Raw genomic sequence first — 25,439 nt, forward strand, 5'->3', positions numbered from 1 at the left:
CATCTGCTTATCCCAATGGTCCAGGAGGTAAGAGAGGGGTTGGCTTTTGAATCATCTCTCTCTCTCTCTCTTTTCTCCTTCTCTCTCTCTCTTTCAGTGATCCTGTCGCACACACAGACACACACACACACACATCAAAAATAACCCCAAACGCCTCTATTCTCTCTCTCTTTTCACTACGTGCCATCTCCTCTGCAGGAAAGCAACCCACAGCTCACCCCATCCCCATCAGTCTCTATCCACAGTCACTGTTGCACCTGCTCCATCCATCATCCATCATCCATCCATCCATCCATCATCCATCACCTCCCTCCTTCATCCCTCCATCCCTGGGACAACTTAAACCACTTCAGACGCTTGGAGGGCAGGTTTCCTTTGAGGTAAACGACGGGAAAATGTTTCCAGTCTGGAACAAGGGTTAAAAAAGACATATATAGATTGATATATTTCATCCCTCTTCCCACCCCCCCCCCTCCCACCCCCCCCCAAAAAAAAAATTTCCTGCTGATTATGGGGTGTATAGGTTCGAAAACGACAATTGGTAAGACTTGTTTTCTTATTGTGTACTGGTGTGTGAGGGGGTGGGGGGGAGACACGTGTGGATGGGGGTGTGGGGGGGTTGTTTGGTTGGGGTTTGGTTGGGGAGAGAGAGAGAGAGAGAGACAAAGGCAGAGATGGAAAGAGATTCTCTCTCTCCATCTCTCCATCACTCCAAGGCTGGAGGTGGTTTGGTTTGGGTCTCAAACCATCAGCTACACAATCCTTTCCCTTTTCTTTCTTTGTCTCTCTCTTTTTCTTCTCTTCCTCCTTCTCCCTTTCACCCCCCCACCCCCCCCCCCCCCAAAAAAAATCTACCCCACTTGTTTATAAGCAAAAGAGAGACAGATGTATTTCATTATCTTTTGCAATGAACTTAACTTTGGCTCTTTGTCTTTATCTTATTCTTTAAAACACTAATAATAATATATTTTTTAAGTGATGGATGGCATAAAATGGATGTGATGCATAATTCTTATTCTCCAAATAAAAACAAATCCTGGAACCATTAAATGCTTATTATAATAATACTGCAAAGATTCTTATTATTATAACCAAAAGCGATCAATATGCACCTTCAATTTTAATTACCAATTATCTCTCTCTCTCTCTCCCCCAAATCTACTTTTTTTGAATTGGAAAAAAGGCTTTTTTAAAATTGTAATATTTTATATATTTTTTAAGGCGCCCGTAAAAACTGTACAAGTTGCTTCGCTTTGTTGAATTGCGGGAACAAATTGTCACAAAATACACAGTCAATTCACTTTACAGTGTTTCCTGTGAAGCGCTTTAAGACGTCTCGAAGATGTGATAAGGCGCTGTAACAAATGCAAGGATTATTATTATTATTTAATCACTGAATTGAGCAAATTGGACTCTTTTCCAAACCCCACCCCCACCCCCACGTCTGTTGCTTTGGGTTTCTTACTGATGTAAGTAAAGGCTTAAACATTTCTAATTAAATCATAAAAATTACCACATGGGATTGTCTCCCCTCAAGATCTGCGTGTGTGTGCGTGTGTGTGTGTGTCAAATAGAATTATATTCACCTATGACTACCTGGATGGGGGGGTGGAATTATGTAGCTCTAGAATTGAGTGGGAATTTAATGGTGAGATGTGTGAACAGAATATTTTTGTTTGGAAAAGGGACAAAAGTCAAGTTTCTTAAAAAAATCTCAGAAGGGAAAGGGACACAGAGAGAGAGACAGATAGAAGGAAGCTGAGGAAGGGAGAGAGAGAAAGTGAGAGAAGAAAGGTGAGGAAGGGAGAGAGAGTGAGTGAGAGAAGGTGAGGAAGGGAGAGAGAGAGAGAGAGAGAAGGTGAGGAAAGGGGAGAGAGAGAGAGAAGGTGTGGAAGGGAGAGAGAGAGAGAAGGTGACGAAGAGAGAGAGAGAAGTAACCCTTTGTTTAATCATTTGCATTGTTGACCAGAGCAAAAGATTTGATATTAAAAACCTGTTTGAGTCTCTCTCTCTCTCTCTCTCTCAAATTGTTGTGTGAAATGGACACAACATCTGGTTACACAATAGGCCGAGGAGAAGGGAAAGAGATGGAGGGTTTATTCCTACCCTCAGTGGATCCCAGTGTGTGTGAGTTACACAAAATGGGTTTCACAATAAGCTCATTGGATTGCCATCAAACTTTCGCACCACCGCTTAGCCATAAAGCTCAGCAAAACAAAGCAAAACATTTTTTTTTATTGTTTGAATGATAATAACAGCCTTGGGCAGAGGTTGGAGGCTGACAGGCAGATCTCAGAGGTAGAGAGAGAGAGGGGGAAGGAGAGAGAGAGGTATATTTTTTGGGTGTGGCGGTCAGGCCTCTTGATACCCTTTTTATCTGAAGCACACTGAGCTGGGGATAACATTGCAACCGATACAGACCCGTCTCTCTCTCTCTATCTCTCTTTCTCTCTCCTCCTTCTCCCTGCTCTTTTTATCCCTCCCTCCCTCCCTGCCCCCTTTCTCCAGCCCACCAGAATGCATAATAATAATAATAATAATAATAATGATAATAAAATTAAACAGGAGGCTGTTGATTGCAGATGTGTTGCTGTGTTGGAGTGTTCTCTGTGCCTGAGAATAAGTCCACAATAACTGGGGAAGCTTTGATCTCAGATTCTGCCTTATTGTCTCAGGTTATATTGCAAAACACCCCTCACCCCCCCTCCCCGACACACACACACCACAGAGAGATGGTAAAGGGAAAAGGAGAGGAGAGAGAAGGGGAAAGGGGGGGAAATTGATGAAATCTGCATTGTTTTTTCTTGCAGCTAGAAATGGCTCCACAAAAGGACTGATGTTCTTTTTGATATTCTCTGTCTGATGTTCTCTCTGCCATCCCTCCCTCTCTCACTCTCCCCTTCTCACTGAGATGTTAAAGGGGGAGGGGGGCAGATTTCCTGAGCCTTCAATGGACCAGGAAATATAAGGTTTATTTCTCATCTGTCAGGTTCAGCCTGTTTGGCTCTCGCTCTCTCTGTGTTATTTAGCCTGACAGGTGTTCTGTAAATTATTTTTCAATCGTACACACACTCATACATAAATATATACACACACCCACACACATATATACACACACCCACACACATATATAAACACACACCCACACACATATACATACTCCCACCCACACACACAAACACACAGATGCACAATACAATTCTGATTTACAGTGGTGACATTTACACCGTAAATTCAGTCGTGAAATTTACAGATAATTATATAACCATAATAATTCTTGCATTTGATACAGCGCCTTATCACGCTGTTGAGACGTCTCAAAGTGCTTCACAGAATATACTGTAAAGTGAAGTGACTGTGTATTTTGTGGGTGAAATATAGCAAGCAATTGCGCACAGCAGTGTCCCAGCTGTGGATTGAGTTTTTTAGGAGGAATGATTACACCAGTAAAGCGATCCACCAATCCACTAGCAACCGGGTTCCTACTTGCTGTTGGGTAAACAGAGGTGTGTGTGGGGAGTAAGGAAACTTGGCTAAAGTTTTGCCCCGACCGGGAATCAAATTGATGTTCTTCTCGCTTGCGAGGGGAGCGCACTATGCTACAGGACTCCACAAAATGGGACTGACTGTCAAATCCGGCACAGACACGATGGGCCAAATGGCCTCCTGTGAATCCTACTTTCATGTCGGGAGTACATCCCAAGGTTCTTAACAGTAATGGCTTGGGGTGGAGGTCGAGCCCGATTTCTCTGACCACCCCCCCCGGCCCCATTCGCTCCTGGCACTTTTATACACAAACCCCATCGAAATCTTCAGGAAGGGGAGAGAGTAAGAATTCGTCATGACTTTGGGAAGATTGGAATTGATAATGGGTTTAAAAAAAGATTGTCATAATAATATTAATAATTATTATCATCATAAACCTTGGATTTGCTGTAGCCTACAAAACACCCAGTCACTCCACTCCACCACAAATCTTCTGAAGCGCTTAGAGCCGTCCTCCCAAAGTGCTGAATCAGATGCAGGGATTATTATTACCATAATTATTATTATAAAGTCTCATCATGCCTTTGAAACATGAGAACTTCATGGGTCGATTTCAAGATCCTCACCCTTGCATTCAAGTCCCTGCACTCCTCTGCCCCCCCCCCCTCTCTCCTCAGCACAGTATCCGTTGCCTTCGTTCCTCTGGGTCTGGCCTCCTCCTCGTCCCCCGAGTCCTCCGCTCCACCCTCGGGGGCCGTACCTTCAGCCACTACGCCCCGAGGCTCTGGAACTCCATTCCTCACTCCCTTCGCCTCGCTCCCTCAATTCCCATTTTCAGGTCTCGGCTGAAGACCTTTCTTTTCGACCGCACCTTTGGTCACCTTCCCCCCCTCCCCCCGGCTCCTCCCCCTCCCCCCGGCTCGCCCCCCGGGATCCGTTACTGTAAAGCGCTCTGAGACGCCGTCCGGCGTGGAGGGCGCTATATAAATCCAAGTTGTTGTTGTTGTTGACTTTGATTGTGAAGTGTAGTGACTGTGAAGTGAACGTCCCATTCGTGAGCAGGTACACAGAGAACGTTTGAGGTCAGATGAGAGAGATACAGAGAGAGAGAGAGAGAGATGCTGTACTTATATTGTAAAAGTTAAAAACCTGGTGAAGGACTTTGCTGGTTGTTTGACTGACACAGTCCCCGGTGACGTGAGACTGCGCTGAACGGACAATGAAAAGGAGCTCAGTTTGAGAACTCTCTATGCCAACTGCGTTCCCTTCATCTTTCTCTATGTCGCTCTGGTAGGGGTGGCCAATCTCAACTCACTCCACGACTTATTTGCGGGACTCTGCCGTGCGCAATTGGCTGCGGCGTTTCGCCCACAAAATATACGGTCACTCCACTTCGCACTACATCCTGTGAAGCGCTTTGAGACGTCTCAACGAGATGATAAGGTGCTGTATCAGATGCAAGGATGATCACGATTGTATTATTATTTGTCACAATAGCTTTGAGGAGGATCTTGGCTGTTTTGTTTCACAAGAGCCACGTAACTTGGGTGGAAAGACTCCACCAGCCGGATTTCCTCTATTGGTCTATTTATAAAGCTATAAATTCCTCCACATCCCACCCCACCTCTGGGACCTCATCAAACTTTACGGACCCGGCTACAAGAGCCTGCTTCAGCGTTCGAATAACCGCTGGAACCCAACCAGCTGAAACCGTGTAGCTTGCCATTGACATCGCTCTGTCTGGCCAGCTTTCCTGCTGCTTGTCCAGCGAGGAAACACCCCAACCATTAGGGCTTTGGCTTGCGGGGCAACAGGAGCTGAGCGGGAGGATTCCCTGCCCGCTCCCAGCGACCGGTCGGCCCTTCCACGTCCTGCCGATGAGCCAGGCTGTGCTGTCATCAGCAGTGAGTGCCCTGGAGTCCTGCCAACTCGTATAGCTTAAGGTTGACGCTCCGGGGCAGTGCCCGGGGGCGCGCGGGGAGGGTTGTGTTGTCCGAGGTGATTGATATGGGGTCAACGGGCCACAGGTGTAGGCAAAGCTGTGGGGGGTGTTTGGTGAAGATGAGAATGAGGATTTTGAACTGTTATCCTCGGGGGTCACAGATGGGGTCACACTCACACACCACACGCGCGCGCGCACACAAATGCACACTCATGTGCGCACACTCACTCTCACTCACTCACATACACTCACACATACTCACTCTCATACACACTTGGTCTTTCTCACTCTCACACAGGATCACACTCTCTCACACTCACTCTCACTCTCACACACGCGCGCACACACACATATACTCACTCTGACTCTCACATACACTCGCTCTCGCTCACTCTCATTCACTCACACAGGTTGAGGAGATTGTGATGTTAAAAGGAATACGGCTTTGTGCTGTGCCCATTTTGGGCAAAGGGCAGCAGAAAAAATGCGCCCCCGATTTCAGGGCTGGGGGGTGCGTGTGTGGGGGCATGTGGTGTAGCATATGGGAGCGTGTGGTGTAGCGTGTGAGAGCATGTGGTGTATCGTGTGGTATAGCATGTGGTGTAGCATGTGAGAATGTGTGGTGTGGCGCGTGTGGTGTGGCGTGTGGGAGAGTGTGGTGGGGGGCATGTGGGAACGTGTGGTGTGTGGGAGCGTGTGGTGTGGCGTGTGGGAGCGTGTGGTGTGGCGTGTGGGAGCGTGTGGTGTGGCGTGTGGGAGCGTGTGGTGTGGCGTGTGGGAGCGTGTGGTGTGGCGCGTGGGAGCGTGTGGTGTGGCGTGTGGGAGCGTGTGGCGTGTGGGAGCGTGTGGTGTGGCGTGTGGGAGCGTGTGGTGTGGTGTGGCGTGTGGGAGCGTGTGGCGTGGCGTGTGGGAGCGTGTGGTGTGGCGTGGCGTGTGGGAGCGTGTGGTGTGGCGTGGCGTGTGGGAGCGTGTGGTGTGGTGTGGCGTGGCGTGTGGGAGCGTGTGGTGTGGCGTGTGGGAGCGTGTGGTGTGGCGTGGCGTGTGGGAGCATGTGGTGTGGCGTGGCGTGTGGTGTGGTGTGGCGTGTGGTGTGGCGTGGCGTGTGGTGTGGCGTGTGGTGTGGTGTGGCGTGTGGGAGCGTGTGGTGTGGTGTGGCGTGTGGTGTGGCGTGTGGTGTGGCGTGGCGTGTGGGAGCGTGTGGTGTGGTGTGGCGTGTGGTGTGGTGTGGCGTGTGGTGTGGCGTGTGGTGTGGCGTGGCGTGTGGGAGCGTGTGGTGTGGTGTGGCGTGTGGTGTGGTGTGGCGTGTGGGAGCGTGTGGTGTGGTGTGGCGTGTGGGAGCGTGTGGTGTGGCGTGTGGGAGCGTGTGGTGTGGTGTGGCGTGTGGGAGCGTGTGGTGTGGCGTGTGGGAGCGTGTGGTGTGGTGTGGCAGGCTGGCCAACCTGCCCAGAGTCACGGTGGTGACTCACAAAAGTATAATAATAATAATAATAATAATAATCCTTGCATTTGCTGTAGCGCCTTAGCCAGTCGTCAAGAAGTCTCAAAGCGCTTCACAGGATATACTGTAAAGTGTAGTGACTGTGTATTTTGTCGATGATTCACTTTGGTTTATTTTTTCTGCTTTATGTCGTATCGCAGCGTCCCATTCACCAGCTTGTTGTCAGCTGTCGTTGCTAAAGTGCAGTTAATTAAACGTTCAGTGTGAGTGTGAGATGGCACTGTGATCTTTCCCCCTCTCTCTCTGTCGCTCTCTTCCTCTCTTTCTCTCTCTTTCTCTCTCTCTCTCTCTCTTTATCTCTCTCTCTCTCTCTCTCTCTCTCTCTCTCTCTCTCTCTCTTGCTCTCTCTCTCTCTCTCTCACTCTCTCTCTCTCTCTCTGTCACTCTCTCGCACTCTCTCTCTGTCACTCTCTCGCACTCTCTCCCTCTCTCTCTGTCTGTCGCTCTCTCGCACTCTCTCTCTCTCTCTCTGTCTGTCGCTCTCTCGCACGCTCTCGCTCTCTGGTTTATGGTGAGCACTGGTTCTGCGGGAGAAGCTGAAATGAAATTGCAAATCAATGTGTTACCCTGGTAACCTGCAGAGCTGCTGCCAGCCCTGGTACTGAGCTGATCCCGGCTGCCGTGTGGTGACTGTTCTGGGCAGAGCGGGCGATTAGGGTTCTCACACTTCCTGGGACAGGCGTGGGGGGTGAGCTACACCTGTGCGTGTGCGTGCGCGTGTGTGTGATTGCTTAAGTGTGTGTGTGTGTGTTTGTGTGTGTCCGATCGCTTATGTGTTTGTGTGTGCGTGAACGCTCCTGTGTGTGTCTGATCCTCTACCTGTGTGTGTGTGTGTGACCGCTCGCTCGTGTGTGTGTGTGTCTGTTCCTCTACATGTGTGTGTGTGTGACCGCTCGCTCGTGTGTGTGTGTGTGTCTATTGCTTGTGTGTGTGTCTGATTGCTTGTGTGTGTGTCTGATTTGCATGTTCACTTGTGTGCGTGTGAGTGTGTGTGTGTGTGTGTGGGGGGGGGGGGGGGGGGCAAAGGGCGCTTGTCTGTGTGTATGATCGGTCTCGGAGCGCTTCGCACGATTTTACTGTGAAGTGTAGTGACTGTGCATTGTGCAGGTGCCCCCGGCCCCTGATCCGCACACAGTGGCAGCTGTGGGGTGAATGAGCGATTTTGAAATAATAATAATAATAATAACACCAATAATAATCCTTGCATTTGATGTAGCGTTGAGACATCTATTTTATTAATAGATAAATTAATGAATAAAAATGATCGAATTCATGCATAAGTGGGGGAACTATCGGCCAGGATGCTGGGAGTGAGACAGAAACTTTTTTTGAGTAGCATCTTCCCCCTGAACAAGGCACAGACGCGTCCTAATGTCTCCTCCGAAGGACGGCGTTTCTGACAGTGCAGTTGTCCTCGTTTCTGGCCCCGCTCCCCTCCTCCCTCCACCCCATCCCTCCCTGCCCCCTCCTCCTGCCCCCCACCACTGCACTGGAGCATCATCCCAGACTGCGTGAGCTCAAAGTCAAACATGAGTCTCGAACCTATAACCTTTTGCCTCAGAGGCGAGAGCGTTAGCGACTGAGCCCGGCTGACACCTATTATTATTATTATTATTAATAATAATAATAATTTGACTGACTGTGAGTCTGTGCTCCAGCCCAGGCCCCGGTGATGGTGAGTGTTGGTTCTTGCTTTTGCAGTGGCTGTTGACACGACTCTGCAGGTGGAGTGGAAGGACGTGAAGCCCGTCTCTGCCCTGTTCCCACTGGGCAGCACCACCTCCATCACCTCCTCGCTGGTGCGGACACTTGCACAAGAGCCCTCGCTAGACAGCCAGGACACTGCCCAGGTGTGACTGCTTCTGAAATCTTTTTGAGACGTGCACACGCATGTGTGTGTGGTCGTCATCATAGTTAAACTGTGTCCACTTGTGTCCACTTGTGTGTGTATGTCGGCGTATGTTGGTGCGTGTTCGTCAGTGTGTGTATTTGTGGGTCGGTGTGTGTGCATATGTGTATATGTCTTTGTGTATGTGTGTCGCGGTCTGTGTGTGTATTGGTGGTACGAGTGTGTGTGTGTATATATACATCTATGTGTGCGCGTGTGTCCATGTATTTATGGTTTTACAATACGCCACCCCCCCCCACAAATAAAAACACAGTCACTACACATTCAGTAAAATGCACGGATTAATATTTTTAATATTGTTATTACCACAAAGAGAATAAATAAATAAATAAAAGCAGGGATTTGCTTTTTGCCCAATCGATTTGAGGAGATATCAAAAATATTTTGCCGTGACATTGACGAGACTAGTGGGGTGGTGGGGTGAGGGTTGGGGGGGGCGCTACACAGTAATGGCACCCTCTGCTATCTGCATTGAGCGAGGGTCGAGAGAAGGTATAAGTCAAGAGTGTAAGCGTTGTAACAAGGAGAGCTTTTGCTACAGCATTTCCAGATAGTTAGTGGCATTCAGTGTTTCAAAGGGAGGGAGGAGGTGGTGATGGGGGAGGGGATTGGGGTGTGGGGAAAATGGGGATGGGGGGGCAGGGGAAGTGGGGGGCGGGAGGGCAGGGTTGGGGGTAAGGAGCCATGGATATCGAGTTGGATCCATTCCCCCTTTCGCTCATGCTGTTCAGGATGTAACGTCGACTCTGTTACGTCAGAGCAGATCCAAGCAGCAGTCGGTCCACAGTGACCGGTTACTATGGAAATCCATCATTGAAGCCGGCTATATATAAAAACAACCCCAGTCTGTTTGTGGAGGGCGACGTAGTTAGAATACAAGCAAATGAGAAAGAAAGCAAGTCAGAGAGGCTTTTACCATTGGCACAGCTCAACTCAGCTCTCACACAGCGAGCGAGAGAGAGAGAGAGAGAGAGACCAGGCTCCCGCTCATCATAGTTAACTGAAATCAACAGTCTGGTAGGTGACCTGTGCGCGTGTGTGTGTGTGTGAGATTCTGTGTCTGTTGGTTTATCTGTATATAGTTCTATGTGTCGTCGTATGTGTGTGTAAATAATTCTGTGTGTGTATGTATATGAGTGTGTATGGTTGTATGTGTGTGTGTAAGCTTCTGTATGCATGTGTCTGTGTGTGTATACATGGTTCTGTGTCTGTGTGTGTGTGGTTCTTTGCGTGTGTATGGTTCTTTGTGTGTGTGTGTGTGTAAGCTTCTGTGTGTGTCTAAGCTGTGTGTGTGTGTATGGTTCCGTGTGTTTGCATGTATGTGTAAGCGTCTGCGTGTGTGTGTGTGTAAGCTTCTGTATGTGTGTTTGTGTGTGTGTTGCCAACCCTCACATTTTATTAGCTGAAATGGAGGCTGTGAGATTTGGTCTGATTGTGTTCCTGGCTCTAACCTATAGTAACCAGTGGATTACACTCCAGCGTCTGGTTATGTGATAGTTGTGGCAGGACAAGCTGTGAAACTGGTTTTATCACCTGATAGTTAATAAAAAGGCTGGTTAAGTGTGTGGTCTGCGGGTGATTTTTCTGTAAGCTTCTGAGGGCTGGAACAGCGAGGTTCTGACAACAAAGGAAATCACTGAAGGTTTTTGAGACGTCGTCGAGACGTGATAAGGTGCTACATCCAATGCAAGGATCATTATTATCATCATTATTATTAATATATTTTCAGCCAGCTTTTGGGGTCAGTTGGAACCCGCGTGCCCGTGATTATCTGTGGCTTTAGCATGTTGTGTGTTGGCTTGACCGTGTCCAACAGGCGAATTGACATATCAGTGAAAGATCAAAGCGCTCCTAATCATACAGGAAGTCTGCAGTGTAATAAAGCAGCTGTGGGCTGTGTTAGTAATCTGCTGGCAGATGTCAGCAGGACTCTTCACATCGAGCACCGACACAAGAATGTTAATCTCACTCATATTATTATTGCTAGGAATTGGCCACTTACAACATAGAAGAGGGCTATTTGGTCCATGGTGTCTGTGCTGGGGCTCACTCCCCCACTGGAGCTCTCTACTCTAACCCATTCCCCTGCTCTCTCTCTCTCTCTCTCTCCCCATCGTGTCTGTGCTGGGGCTCGCTCCCCCACGGAGCTCTCTACTCTAACCCATTCCCCTTCTCTCTCTCTCTCTCTCTTTCCCCATCGTGTCTGTGCTGGGGCTCGCTCCCCCACTGGAGCTCTCTACTCTAACCCCTTTCCCCTGCTCTCTCTCTCTCTCTCTCTCTCTCCCCCCATCGTGTCTGTGCTGGGGCTCGCTCCCCCACTGGAGCTCTCTACTCTAACCCCTTCCCCTGCTCTCTCTCTCTCTCTCTCTCTCTCTCTCTCTCCCCATCGTGTCTGTGCTGGTGCTCGCTCCCCCACTGGAGCTCTCTACTCTAATCCCATTAAACAGGGCAACCTGCAATGTACAATGAGATAACAAGCACTGTTGATGATGTCCTACAAAAAGCCGTGAAGTGAACGACCTGTTTTCTCTGAGGGGAATATCTTCCTTCCTGGTGTAGTGTAGGGAAAGTCTGTCCAAATGGAACGCGCTCTCTAATGAAGCGCTCAGCGGCTAGAAATGTCTCCTGGTGCTGTTTATCTACCATGATGATTTAATGTGGGAACTCGAACCCCGTTATCCGAGAACGGGAAGGCATTCGTTTCGGAGTCCGGCAGCGTAGTGGTTAGCGAGCTCGCCTGGCAAGCGGGAGGACCTGGGTTTGATTCACGGGAAGGGCAGAACACGAGGCAAGTTTCCTCACTTCACACATTCCTGTTTGACTAGCAGTAAGTTGGAACCCGGTTGTTCATCGATTATTATTATTATCATTATTATTATTTTCTTGTAAAACTCACGGTGCAACATCAACTGGATAATATTTGTGTCATGAGTGAGGTCAGACCCCTGTTTGCGGGGACGTCGCTGTGCGCAAATCGGCTGCTACATTCGCCCACAAACACAGGGTTACTGCGCTTTATGGTGAATTTGGTGAAGCGCATTGAGACGTCCTCTTGGCATGAAAGGTCCCGGGGCACGTGTAAGGATAGTTTTCTTTACGGGGGTCAATACTGTGTGATTCGTAGACGATCGCGGCAGATAGTTTGCCCAGAGCAATGCACCCGCAGACAACCGTGAGGTGAACGGCCCATTTTATCCGGGGGAATTGTTCTCCGATGTGAAAGGTGCTGGATCAAATACCCGCTCCTCCCTATTATAATAATAATAATATTAATCCTTGCCTTATCACGTCTCAAAGTGCTTCACAGAATATATTGTAAAGTGGATTCGTTTTTTTTGGGGGGGTGGGGGGTAAGAAACACGGCAGTCCTGGTTTGAGCGACCAAATTTTCTATTTTATTTTGGAGATTATTACCCCCGGAAAGCAATGCACCAATCAATTAACAGCCGGGTTCCTACTTACTGCTAGGTAAACAGAGGCGTGTGGAGTAAGGAAACTTGCCTAAGGTTTCGCCCAGATCAGGAATCGAACCCGGGTCCTCTCGCTTGCGAGGTGAGTGCTCAAACCATAACACTACAGGGACTCCTTATTGATCAAGTCTCTCTCTCCAAGTCTCTTGGAGTCATTGACTGAGTCTCTCTCTCTCTCTCGTTCTCGTTCTCAGGTAAATGTTGAAGACACAGTTGAAATGTTACCAAAATCTAGACGTGGTCTTACAATCCAGGAGATTGCTGCACTTGCCAGATCCTCTCTACACGGTGAGTTTTTGCTGGAAGAGAAACAGCCTCTCTTTTTATAAACCAGGAAGTTGTCTCTGCCTGTTTGAAGCCTCTTCTCACTCTGCTCACTCCCACCCTCGCCTGGTTCCACTGGCTCCCCATTCCCCCCTTCGCTCAGCGGGCTCCAGCCACGGCCCCGGCCCTGCCTGCCCCACCATCGGCAGTCAGGCCTTTAGCCTTTACTGCCCCCCACTTTTTGGAACATTTCACAGTCCCTTTGCCTCGCTCAATCCACGACTGTTTGCTCACAAAATGCACAGTCACTATACTCTGCAATATATCCTGTGAAGCGCTTTGAGGCATCTCAACGACATGATAAGGCACTGTATCAAATGTAAGGATTATTATACATTATTAATCTTCAAGGCCTATCTCAAGACCCTCCGCTTCAACTGCGCCTTTGGTCACCCATCTCCCTGCCCACCACCCCCCCTGATCTCAACCCCCAGCTCAGGTACAAACCCTTGACTGCCCACGCCTCGGGTTGTCCTCCCGATGTGAAAGGAGAGAGGCTTGATCAATAAGGAGTCCTGAGGTTTAGTGCTTAAAGAACCCGCCTCGCAAGCAAGAGGACCTGGGTTCGATTCCCGACAGCGCGAAACTTTGTGCGTGTTTCCTTATTCCGCACACCTCTGTTTACCCAACAGTAAGTAGGAACCTGATTGTTAGTCGATTGGTGGATTGCTTTCCGGGGGTAATATTTCCCTTCGAAATAATTTTTTTTTAAAAAAATTAATAATTTGGTCACTCAATCCACGACTGTTTGTGGGGACGCTACTGTGCGCAATTGGCTGCCGCGGTTCACCCACAAAATATACAGTCAGTTCACTTTTGAGTATAACCTGTGAAGCGCTTTACGACGACTCGAAGACGTGATAAGACGCGATATCAAATGCAAGGATTATTGTTATTATTATAAGGTGTTGTTGTTGCTCCCGTGGCCTCAGGTTTCTCGCAGGTGGTGAAGGATCACGTGACGAAGCCCACAGCCATGGCCCAGGGCCGTGTGGCTCACCTGATCGAGTGGAAAGGCTGGTGCAAACCCATGGAGTCGCCCATGACCCTGGAGATTGACTTCAGCTCCTACTCGGACCTGAGCGAGTGCGAGCAGGAGGCACGATTCGCTGCAGGTAAGAACGAACGTTCCATCAACATTGTCCGCCCACCATCAAAGCCTTCATTGCTGACATTCCTACCAATTTATGTCCAACAACAACAACAAATGGGTGGTGGGAGGGGTATATGGAGCAGGCAAATCCATGGCTAGAACCTGCAGCAGTGTTCACACTGAGAACTTGTTTGAGGCCATTTACCCCACCTCCCCCCACCCACCCCAGCAATCCCCCACTCCCCAAATACTCAGACCTTTGATCACTTTGCCGAGAGGACGAGAGGAGACACTTCCGTCCCAATCAACCTGGACTCGTTCCAAACCAAGGCCCCAGACACCAAAGGCCATTGAACTTGGAGCGTCAGCTTAGACTATGTCATTCAAAACCCCGATGTGGGGCTCGAACCCGCAATCTTCTGAGCTGACCCAGAGGCAAGAGCGCTGCTGACTGTGCCAGGCTGACAAAGTTTATCTGAAGTCCGTGGGTTTGACCCTCTGTGAAAATGAACAATCTAACTTCTTGTCTTTCACTGGTTTTGATGGAACGTCTCAGTTGAGGCTCCAGTGCAGCACTGGGTGGGGTGGGGTGTTGCATTGTCCCAACACACTCGCTGCGCTGCATTGGAGCGCTATGCGCCCCGGGACGCTACCTTGCCTGAAGCACGCTATATAAACGTGAGTTGTTGTTGTAGTTGTTGTTGGAGCGATAGCTCCAACTTAGCTTGAGCGATAGCTTGATTCCAAGTCCCGATGTGGGGGCTCGAACCCACAACCTTCTGACCTGACTCGGAGGTGAGAGCGAGAGAGAGAGAGAGAGCGCGAGAGAGAGAGAGCCCAACACACGGCTTTGTTTGGAGGTGGAACTCTCTTGTGGTTTCAGGCGTAGCGGAGCAGTTTGCCATCGCGGAGGCCAAGCTGAAGGCCTGGTCGTCGGTGGATGGTGACGATTCCAACGACGACTCGTACGATGAGGACTTCACGGTGTCCAGCGAGACCGCCCAGCCCGCCGGTAATCATAGCCTCAGCACCAACTCTGCCGGCCGGAGCCCTGACCGCTCAGGGGGTCCTCGCTGGACAAGCAGCGAGGAAATCTGGCCGTTGTGAGCGCTGTCTGGCACACCGGTCCAGCCAAGACCACCCTGTGCGGTTCTAGTTGGTTAAGCTCCGGCCGAGAGGCCCCGGGTTCTGTTACCTCAGCAAGTTTCCTGATCTCACATACACCGCGCGCCTCTGTTTACCTACCTGTCAGTAGGAACCCGGTTGCTTATCGATCGCTTTCCTGGTGGTGGGTGGGGTAAATAATCAATCCACCCCCCCACCCCCTCCCCACCCTCCCTCCCGCCAAAAAATGTAGTTGCTCAACCCATGAGTGTTTGCGGGACGTCGCTGTGCGCAATTGGCTGGTCGTTTCGTCCATAAAATACACAGTCACTCCATTTTGCAGTAATACTCCGTGAAGCGCTTTTTCATCGACGCGATAAGGCGTGATGTCAAATGCGAGTAATAATATTATTATTATGATTATTATTATTAGTTGTCGTTCTCGCTCTGACTGCAGTGTTTCTCCCGTGGTTTCAGACGGGGGCGGGCGGTACCCGGGGGCCGTGCGGGAGGCCCTGAGGGGCCGGCTTTGCCGACTGACGTTGCGCCGGGCTCCGTGCCCCGAGACGGAGAGTGACTCGTCCCAGACCGTTTCCCCCGAGACCCTATGCTCCAGCCTGTGCAGCCTGGAGGACCACCCGTTGCTGAGGTTGGAGCTGGCGTCCCCCGGGGAGCTGACGGCGAAGCTGTTCGGGCGGGTAGCGGTCACGCCGGTGGGCATGGAAACCGTGGCGGACGCACACGGCGACGGTGCCTTGGTGACGCTCTCCCAGCTGATCTGCCAGGACTCCTCGTACTCGGTGTCCTACGCCGAGTCCTGTTTCACCCCCGACGAGGATGAGATGATGTGCTGTCAGGACTACAAAACCCTGGGCAAGGAGCCGGACGGCTACGGGGGTCACCGGAAAGCGTCGGACGTGGTGTCTTCGGGGGTGGCTTCGCTGGAGGAGGGAGCGGAGGAGGAGGAGGAGGACAAGGAGGAGACTGGACATCAGTGAATGCCCATCCCACCGACCCATAGACCTTGGCATGCGTCTCTCCCTTCCCCCAGCCCCATCCCCATCCTCAACCCCCTTCCCCTTTACGATCAACCAGTCTGGTATTTTTGTAACAGACCTTAAAATCGGGGTGGGGGAAAAGAGTGGGGGGGTTGGGGTGGGGGAACGGGGGGAGACAATAACAAAACGACCACCGCAAACCAACCTGACCTTTGCACGAGTGATATGCCTGAGGTTGGCTGAGAAGGCCTGAGCGCTTCTCTCTCACGACGGTGGGAGGGTTATTGTTCTAATTATTATGATTATCTGTTGTGTTTGCATGCTTTGCCAAGAGACAAAACAAAGGAACTGATTTCAAAGCACGGCAATGCGGTTCCTTACAGCTTCGAGGTAACTTTTGGTACGGACTTTATACACTTACATGCAAACTTCGAATTTTGTCTTTCTAACCCGCTCCCCCTCCCCACTCCCGCTCTAGCCCCTGTCACCACGCTCCCTCCCCCTCCCACCCCAACACCCGCCTGCTCGTCTTTTAGTGCGTTTGAAACCACTGCGCGACTGATCTCAACCTCGTCACTCGACTGTGACTGTGACTTAATACCTACGTCCGAGATGTAAGACGCGTTTTGGTTTTGGTGGCGGGGGGGGCGGGGGGAGGGGTTGGGTGGGGGGGTAGCGCGCAAAAGAAAAGATCATTTATATAGCGGCCTTCGCGCGGGACAGTGTCTCGGAACGCTTAAACAAAAGCGAAAACCAAACATGACTGTGGAGTCCCTGCGGCGATTTGGTTAGAGCGCCCGCATCGCAAGCGAAGGGACCCGGGTTCGATTCCCGGGCGGGTTAGGGCGAAACCTTAGGCGAGTTTCCTTACTCCACACGCCCTCTGTTTACCCAGCGGTAAGTAGGAACCCGGTTGTTAGACGATTGGCGGGACACTTTCCGGGATTAAAAAAAAGCGATCCCTCCAGCATTTCTCCCACAAAACACACAGTTAATCCCTATTACAGTATATTTCGTGACGTGCTTTGAGAATTCGAACAGTTGGGGGACACTGCTGCGCACGATTGGCTGCTGTGTTTCGCCCACGAAATACACTTTACCATATTTTTTGTGAAGCGCTTTGAGACACCTCGAAGAGTCGCTATATCAAATGCAAGGATTATTATTATTACTATGATTATTATTATAAGACAGGGGATGTCTTTTTCAACAAAGAAAAAAAATTCACGTGAAAAAAAGAGAAGACAATTTCCTTTTAAACCTTCAATTTTATACCATTCAGCCTACGGAATCCGATCGAGTGATCGACTTGACCTGCCCTGTAATCTCGTCTCGAGAAATACAGGGCGAGAGCGTCTAAATCTTTTTTTTCTCTTGGATTCCCTCGATTTGAATTCTCTAATTTTGGATAAAACGAAACGGAAAAAAAAAAAATCGTTCCCGCGAACTCAGTCAAAGGGAAAGTGAAATTTATATTTTTGTATCGTCTCCGCATCTTGTGCCGCTGTACATTTCCTGCACGGGGTTCAAACAGTGCTGTGTCTGTAAAATACCTGCTTCGTTATCACTGTGTGATATAGTCTTCGAGCAAAAAGAATACTGTGGTATTTTAATGTTCTTTCAATGTCATATTATTTGACCTGGGAGAGGGTTACTTTTTTTCCTTAAAAAAAATGAATAAAAAAAGCGTTGCCTCAAGCAATTGAGTTTACCAAAAAAAATACCATCTGTACTCTCTCCTCCCTCTCCCGCTCCCCCTCTCTCCCCCCCACCCCCCACTCCGCTCCCTCCCCCCTACGATGGACATAACTGGCAGATGTGTTAAACTTCGAGGCACATTGATACGGAGGGTTAGAAGGATTGTGGGAATAGAGGGAGGGACGGAAGAAGGCGGGGAAATTGAGGTGACAGTTGTTGGCGGTGAGGTCAGGAGGGAACGGGAATTTCCATTTGCCGAGCTTCGTTCCACTCACCCCCACCACCCAACCCCTCCCGAGGGATTTTGGCCACCAGACTGCCCGCGTACACCTGTGTTCATGGCATGGGTGGTACGGTTCCCTTCGTTCCGATTGATCTCTACACTCCGTCCTGGTGTGTTGGAAGTTGCATGTGCATGAGAGAAGTCAAGGTTCACACATTGTCAGTTGTCTGTCACTGCTTTGCTTGAGAGTGTGTGTGTGTGTGTTTATGCGTGTGCGTGCGCCTGCTCTCACGGCCATGCACGTGTACGAGGGTGATCCTGCATGCTGGTGTGTATGTGTGTGTGTGTGTATGAGCGTGCGCATGAATGCTTGAGAGCGTGTGTGCATGTGCATGTGCGTGCATGCCGGGCCAATGCTCTTTGGCATGACGACAGATGGGCTGATGAGGAATGACAGTATGTTTTGCCTGAGTTCTGAATAATTCCAAGTTGCACGTTTTGCTTTGAAAAATGGCCTTTTTTTTTGTAAAAAAAAAGAATCGACAAAAAAAAACGACACTGTTTGTGGCGGAATGTGTCGGGGTTCTCCGTGACTCTGGCCTGGCCTTGGGGACTGACTGGCAGTCTTATTTCTCTCTGTTACTAGATACGTCTGTTAATATGATTAAAGGATGAATGGCCCCACTGAGTTCTCACTTCGATAATACCAGCAGTGAATTATTCATTTTCTTCTTTGTTTTTTGGGGGGTTCAGAAACCCAGGGCTGCGCTTAAGAGTACGCAAACCAGACTGAGAGTTCTGTCTCAATACCTTTGACTGTTATGAGACTCATTCTCTCTCTCTCTCTCTCTCTCACACACTCTCCACCTGGAGTTGTCCAGGTGGAGTGACAACTCCAGGTGTCACTGCTGATGACCTGGAGTGACACAGCCTTGGTTCGTCGACAGAACCTGGAAGGGCAGACCAGTCACTGGGGGCAGAGGATCCTCCCACTCAGCTCTTATTAATCCTTACAAGCCAAAGCCCTAATGGGTAGGGTGGTCCGAGCTGGACAAGCAGCAGGAAAGCTATGCACTTTTAGCTGGTTAGACCCCAGCAGTTCGCCCAACACACACTCTGGGGTCCCCAAGCCTTGGCTCTTGCCAACCTGCGCCTAATACTTTCTCAGCTTGGTTTGGAGATGCTTAAGCAACGATGGTTTTCCGCATTAGTGTCTGACCCCCCCCTAAAAAAATTACAACCTGTTCATCTAATTCTGGAGAGTATTACGCACAGGCTAGCGAGAGCTGGGGCTCGAGGGGAACTTGAGAGTTTTGGTTAAGAGTGCGGAGGGGAAGTGATGGAATTTAATCAGAAAAAAAATACACTGAGCTTGATATTCCCGCACGAGCTTCCCACTGCTTGTCTGGCTGGGATCACCCGACCCGACGGGGTTTTGGAGTTCAGGGTTAACAGGAGCTGAGTGAGAACCACCCTCTCCCCCCCCCCCCACCCCCCACCACCCCCAATTATGAGGTGCATTAAAAGTAGAAGAGGTAGGAATTTTTCTTTAAAAAGCTGCAAGCGAGGTCACTGTGAAAATTCCCTCCAATCTACTGCCCTCACTCCCATTGTAAGGTAAACCTCGGTGCTTCTCTCTTTCTCTCTCTCTCTCTGTCTTTCTCTTCTCTCCCTCTGGCTGTCTGTTTCTTTCTCTCTCTCTCTCTTTCCGAACTAACTTTCTTTTATTTCAGCCTTTGTTACAGATGTTCCCAATAAACTGCCAGTAACATTTCTTCGTTTGCTTCGAAAATCAGCAACGTGTAGAGCTTTCTGTGTTTTTTTCGCACGTGCACACACACGTGTACACATACACCTGTACACAGACACGTGTACACACACATATATGCGTAACAACATCTACAAAGTGGATTTAAAACTTAAAAACAGCTGTTATCACCCCATCCTCAAAAAGCCTTGCCTGGACCCATCTCTACTCTCAAACTGCCGCCCTATCTCCAACCTCCCCTTCCTCTCCAAGGTGCTGGAATGAGTCGTTGCTTCCCAGCTTCGCTCCTTCCTCTCCCGCCACTCCCTTCACGAACCCCTCCGATCGGGTTTCCGTGCCGCCCGCAGGACCAAACTTTGGTCAAAGTGACAAATGACATTCTGTCCACCTGCGACCAGGGCTCCCTCTGCCTCTTCGTCCTCCTTGACCTCTCTGCTGCCTTTGATACCGTTGACCACTCTATCCTCATCCACCGCCTCTCCTCTCAGCTCAACCTTCCCGGCTCTGTCCCACCTCAGTTCAGATCCCACCTCTCACACCTCTCTTTGTTTCCACAAGTGGTTTCCCCTCCAGCCCCCACACCGTCTCGTGCGGCGTTCCTCAGGTCTCTGTCCTTGGTCCCTTTCTCTTCAACCTGTACATGCTCCCGTTTGGCGACATCATCAATAGACATGGGCTCAACTTCCAAATCTATGTGGATGACACCCAACTCTCTCTCTCTCTGCCTCCACCCTCCACTCCGCCAGACATCAAGTCCTGGATGAGAGCTTTTTTCTACGATGAACAGCAACAAGACCGAGGTTCTCGTGATTGGCTCCCGTCAGCACCTCCACACTTCAGGCACTGACCACATCACCATCCAAGGATGCACCTCATTGAGCCAGACCAGAACCTTGGCATCTTGTTTGACCCTCAACTGTTCTTTCTCCCCCACATCCGTGCCATGACCTGCTCTGCCTTCCTCCACTCCCGCAATATCGCCGGCTCCACCACTGCCTCACCCCTCAGGCCGCTGAAACCCCCATTCACGCATTCGTTACATCCAGGCTCGACTACGCCAACTCCCTGCTTTTTGGCCTTCCCAAATCTTGATCATCCCAAACTCTGCAGCTCATGTCCTCTCCGAGGCTCCGTAACCCAATCTCCCCCATCCTCGCCCGGCTCCACTGGCTTCCCATTCCCCAGAGGATAGAGTTCAAAATCCTCGTCTTCCTACCCCCACTCTGATCCCAATCCCCCCCCCCAGCTCGGGTCCAAATCCCTGATTGTCCAGGGCCTTGGGATGGCCTCCCGATGTGAAAGGCATTTTGTATTGTATTTATATTGCGTCCTTCACATGGGACAGAGTATTGGAGCGTTTGCATACACACAAACACACGGATGGAGGATTGAGAGGGGGCTGTGGACAAGAACAGTTTGCTTTGGGAGCTGCTGCAGATCCCATGGTCTCTTTCTGCTCTGCACATTTCTATAATTCTCTCCTTCCACTGCCCCACCCCCCTCCCGCCTCACCTGAAGTGTGTCGATAAAGCTGGGAAGTTGGAATAATTCACCCAGTGTAAGATCATGAAAAGTTGATGCCACTTTAAAAGATTTTTGTTTCACATCAACCACGTCGCCCTGCCTTTCTCTCTCTCTCGCTCGCTCTCTCACCCCCCGCACACATTCTCCTCCTCTCTCTCCGCCCTCTCTCTCGATTCAAAGCAGGAACAGTGAGTGGGATGAAAGAGAACTGGAAGCCACTTATCGTGAAGCTCTCTCAGCGCCCTCAGACTTTCAAAAAGTAAAGAGCCCGCCCTCGACTAACTGCTGCCACCTCCTAACGGCATCCAAAACACACTCGGTCACTACGTCTCACAGCACAGTCCTGTGAAGCGCTTTGAGGCATCTTAACGGCGTGTGATTTGCTGTGATATAAAAGTTCCACATCACAATTGAGCCAATACAAACCCCCACGGAGTTGACAACCGAGGCGCCAAAGCACAGCAGCACCAAACACCCTGCCCCGTCCAATTCTGTAATAATAATAATAATCCGTGCATTTGATGCAGCGCCTTTATCACGTTGATGAGACGTCTCAAAGCGCTTCACAGAATATACTGTGAAGTGAATTGACTGTGTATTTTGTGGGCGAAATGAGGCAGCCAATCCTGGACAGCAGTGTCCCCCAAACAGTTGTGGGTTGAGTGATATTATTGTTATTATTTTTTGAAGGGATTATTACACCCGGAAAAGCGATCGGCCAATCGACTAACAACCGGGTTCCTACTTACTGCTGGGTAAGCAGAGGCGAGGGGAGTACGGAAACTTGCCCAACGTGTTGACCCGCTCAGGAATCGAACCTGGGTCAATAACGACAACAACAAATTGTCCCCTCGCTTGCAACAGAAGTGTGCCTGAGCCTTGCTGGATGTGAGGGAGAGCGCGAGCGAGCGAGCGAGCAAGAGAGAGAGAGAGAGAGAGCGTGGGGCCTTGCACTGATCTGTCAGAGGGCAGCTTGGTCTATTTCACTTCCCGATTCGTGGTGACGGGCCGCTCGCACCTATTGCTCCAAACATCACCCACAATCACTGCCGCCCCTTGGGGTAACGGATGATCCGTCAAAGAACCCAGAAGCTGACTTGACGTAAGAATCCTCGCCTTCGACACAGCGCCTTATCACCTCGTCAAAAAGCAACTTGCTGCTTTTCACACTATTTCACTGTGAAGCACAGCGACCGCGTACTTTTGTAGACGAAACGGGGCAGACGATTTTCACCCAGCAACGGCACACCAAAGACCGTGGAGGGAACGACTGATTTTTTCTGGCGGGATTGTTGGCCAGGAGAGACAGAGAGAGAGAGAGAGATAGAGAGAGAGAGAGAGAGAGAGAGAGGGAGGGAGAGAGGGAGGGGAAGGAGAGAGACTCCTCTTTTTCGGGAGCAGAGTTCCCGTGGGAACCTCAGGAGGAGTGACTCCTGAGCTGGATTTTGTATTAAGGGATGCAATTAAGAAACACCGCAAAATAGCCACGACTTTTAGTGACAGCACATCATGACCCCTTCTTCCCACCCCCTCCAACCCAACCCACCCACAAGCAGCCCCCCCCCCCACTCCCCCACTTCTCCTCTCCCACCCATCACAGCACATTAAAGGGGTGAGCAGGTGGTTACTGGCTCCAACCCACTCCCCCTCCGCTCCACCATCGCCAGCTGCACTTTCAGCCACCACACCCCAAAGCTTTGGGACTCTTTCCCTCAATCCCTCCGCCTTGCCCCCCCCCCCCCCCCCCCCACCCTTCCTCACTTTTAGATCATGACTGAGGACTTTCCTCTTCAGCTGTGCTAATGGTCATCTCCTCCCTCCCCTCAGAGTGGCTTCAAGCTCTGCCACTGTAGGCTGCTGTATAAAATGCAAGTTGTTGTTGTAGTTGCAGCACCTTCCCTCCCCCACCCCCCCCCCCACTCGGGACCAAATCCGATTGACTGACACCTTAGGATATCCTCCCGACGTGAAAGGGCGCTGCGTAATTGTAATTTTGTACTGTATTGTTGTTGTTAAAGAGTCAAAGAGCACTCTGGCCTTTACTTCACCAATGCTGTATGTGTGTGAGTGTGTGTGTGTGGCTCATAGAAAGTGCCTGATTAATCAGCGTTCCCGGCTCACTCAGGAGATCAGCGCGGCTTACGAAATTTTTGATCCGTTTATAAATATTCATGGAATCGTAAAAGGTTTACAGCACAGGATCAGGCATTTGTTAGCCATTGACGCTCTCCACTCTAATCCCATTACCTCGCTCCTTCCACCTCCATCAGGTCCGTTCTGATGCTCATACCCATAAGAACACAAGGATTTGCTGGGCGAAGGAAAACCCAAGGTCCATCTAGTTCGTCTTCCACCAGCCTGGAAGTCACTTGACATGTCGTGTCCCAAACTACGTATTGTATCCCTGAGATATTATTTCGTAACAGAAATCTGTCTGACTTGTTCTTGAAAGGATCAACATTTTCTGCTTCCACCGTCTGTCTCTCTGTTCCATAAGTTTACCCACTCGCTCACGGAAGTAGTAGCGTTCCTGCAGATTTGTTCTGAATTTAACCCCTTTTCAATCGCAGGTCGTGTCTTCTGGTTCCACTGTTCAGTACAAGATATATGTTGAGTACTGTTCACCCCCCCCACCACAAGCCTCTACTCTAAACTCATTCCTCTTGCTCTTCCACATCCCCCCCCACCCCGCCCGTCATGTCTTCGCTGTTGCTCGCTCCACCTCTCTCATTCCCCACCCTATCTCCCTGCCCTGAGCTCTCTCCTCCAATTCCATCCCCTTACTCTTTCCCCTTTGCCCTAAAATGTTATTTTCCACTATATTCAATCAATCTTTTTTTTAAATAAATGCTATTACAGAGTTAACTTCGGCAGTTATTTACGTAAGAGTAATTGCAACACATCGTCACACTCATAAATTATACCTATCGCAGCCCACGCCATTTCATCAATAACCCATATACTTCACAAGGTTTCTCCAGCGCTTTGCATAAGATGATTGTATCTTAACCCATTCCCTTCTGCCTCCATCCTCTGCTGAGATCCCGTTCAGGCGGATATTAAGGATCCCACAGTGCTTTTGGAATAGGGAAGGGAGTTTTTCTCTCTCTTGTTGACCTGGCCCAGCCACCCCCTGGATAAAATAGGCCATTCACTTTGTGGCTGTTTGTGAGGACATCGCTGTAAGCAAATTGACTCCCACGTGCGCCCACAAAACACACGGTCACTACACTTTACAGTAAAATCCCGTCAAGCGCCTTGAGACGTCTCCCTGATGTGAAAGGCTCCGTATCCAACAAGAGGATTATTATCATTATTATTATTATCATAACTATTATTGTTGTAAACGAGGTGAAGCCATTCCAAAGAGCGTCGACTAAAACGAAGAAGTTAATACGTTTATTCTTACTTTGTGAAAAATGTGATCTACAAATCATCGTCTGGTTACACACCAGGCAGATGTACATTTGTGGAAAATTCCCAATCAATCAGAGAGCCATGTATGGAGAGCTGGCTGTGGAATGTGTGGTGAGTCAGTGTGTAAAAGATAATCTTTTAATAGGCCTGAGCTCTGATGAGCTGATACGACAATGCTATTACAGTGTGGGCACTTTGCTCGGGTTTAGTGTGTCTTATCCTGGCTCGGTTGGAGGAGATGGTTAATTCAAGCCCCACGGGTTGGAACTCATAGTCCTGGCTGCCACTCCAATGCAGTGTTGGGGACTTATGTGGGGGTGTAAAATAAACATAGTTTATAATGATAATAATTTGATACAGCAGCTTATTACTCTCTGGCACCTCCCTCCCTCTCCGACCTCCTCACTCCCCAGTCCACCACCCGGCACCACTGTCACCGTCCTCCTGCTCGTCCCTCGCACCCTCCGCCCCATCATTGAAGGTTGCGCTTTCAGCCGTTAAGCCCCAAAACTCTGGAGCACTCTCCCTCAATCCCTCCGCCTTGCCCCCTCTCTCCCCTCTTTCAAGCCCTGCCTGAAAACCTCTTCGACTGTGCTTACGGCCACCTCCCCTCTATCCCCCCACAGAGTCAAGCTCCGCCACTGTTAAGTGCTCTGAGACGCAACCCTGTGTGGAGGGCGCTATATATGCCAAGTTGTCGTTGGGGGAATGCGCTGCATTGTCGGAGGTACGTCCTTCGGATGAGATTTTAAACCGAAAGATCCCGTCTGCGCTTGTTCAGGTGGACGTTACAGGTTATTTGAAAAGAGAAGGGAGTTTCTCTCTCCCGCTGTCCTGGCTGGAAAACTCCCTAATAAAATTCGTTCACTCAGTTCATGGCTGTTTGTAAGATGTTACTGTGTGCAATTTGGCTGCCGTGTTTGTCGACAAAATACACAGTCACTACACTTTACAGTTAATCCTGTGAAGTGCTTTGAGACACACT

General features: G+C 49.9%; 1 protein-coding gene across 1 annotated transcript; it reads left to right on the forward strand.

Moving 5' to 3' along the window:
* Positions 1-507: 507 nt before the first annotated feature.
* On the forward strand, positions 508-15,840 carry LOC103184472 (protein FAM131A). Its single transcript, XM_042339322.1, has 6 exons — positions 508-541; positions 8,628-8,776; positions 12,500-12,593; positions 13,562-13,744; positions 14,606-14,743; positions 15,304-15,840. The coding sequence occupies exons 1-6, from the start codon at positions 511-513 to the stop codon at positions 15,822-15,824; spliced, it is 1,116 nt and encodes a 371-aa protein (XP_042195256.1). The 5' UTR covers positions 508-510; the 3' UTR covers positions 15,825-15,840.
* The last annotated feature ends 9,599 nt before the right edge of the window (positions 15,841-25,439 follow it).

The sequence above is a fragment of the Callorhinchus milii genome, unplaced genomic scaffold (genome assembly GCF_018977255.1).
Source record: "Callorhinchus milii isolate IMCB2004 unplaced genomic scaffold, IMCB_Cmil_1.0 Scaffold11, whole genome shotgun sequence".
NCBI lineage: Eukaryota > Metazoa > Chordata > Chondrichthyes > Chimaeriformes > Callorhinchidae > Callorhinchus > Callorhinchus milii.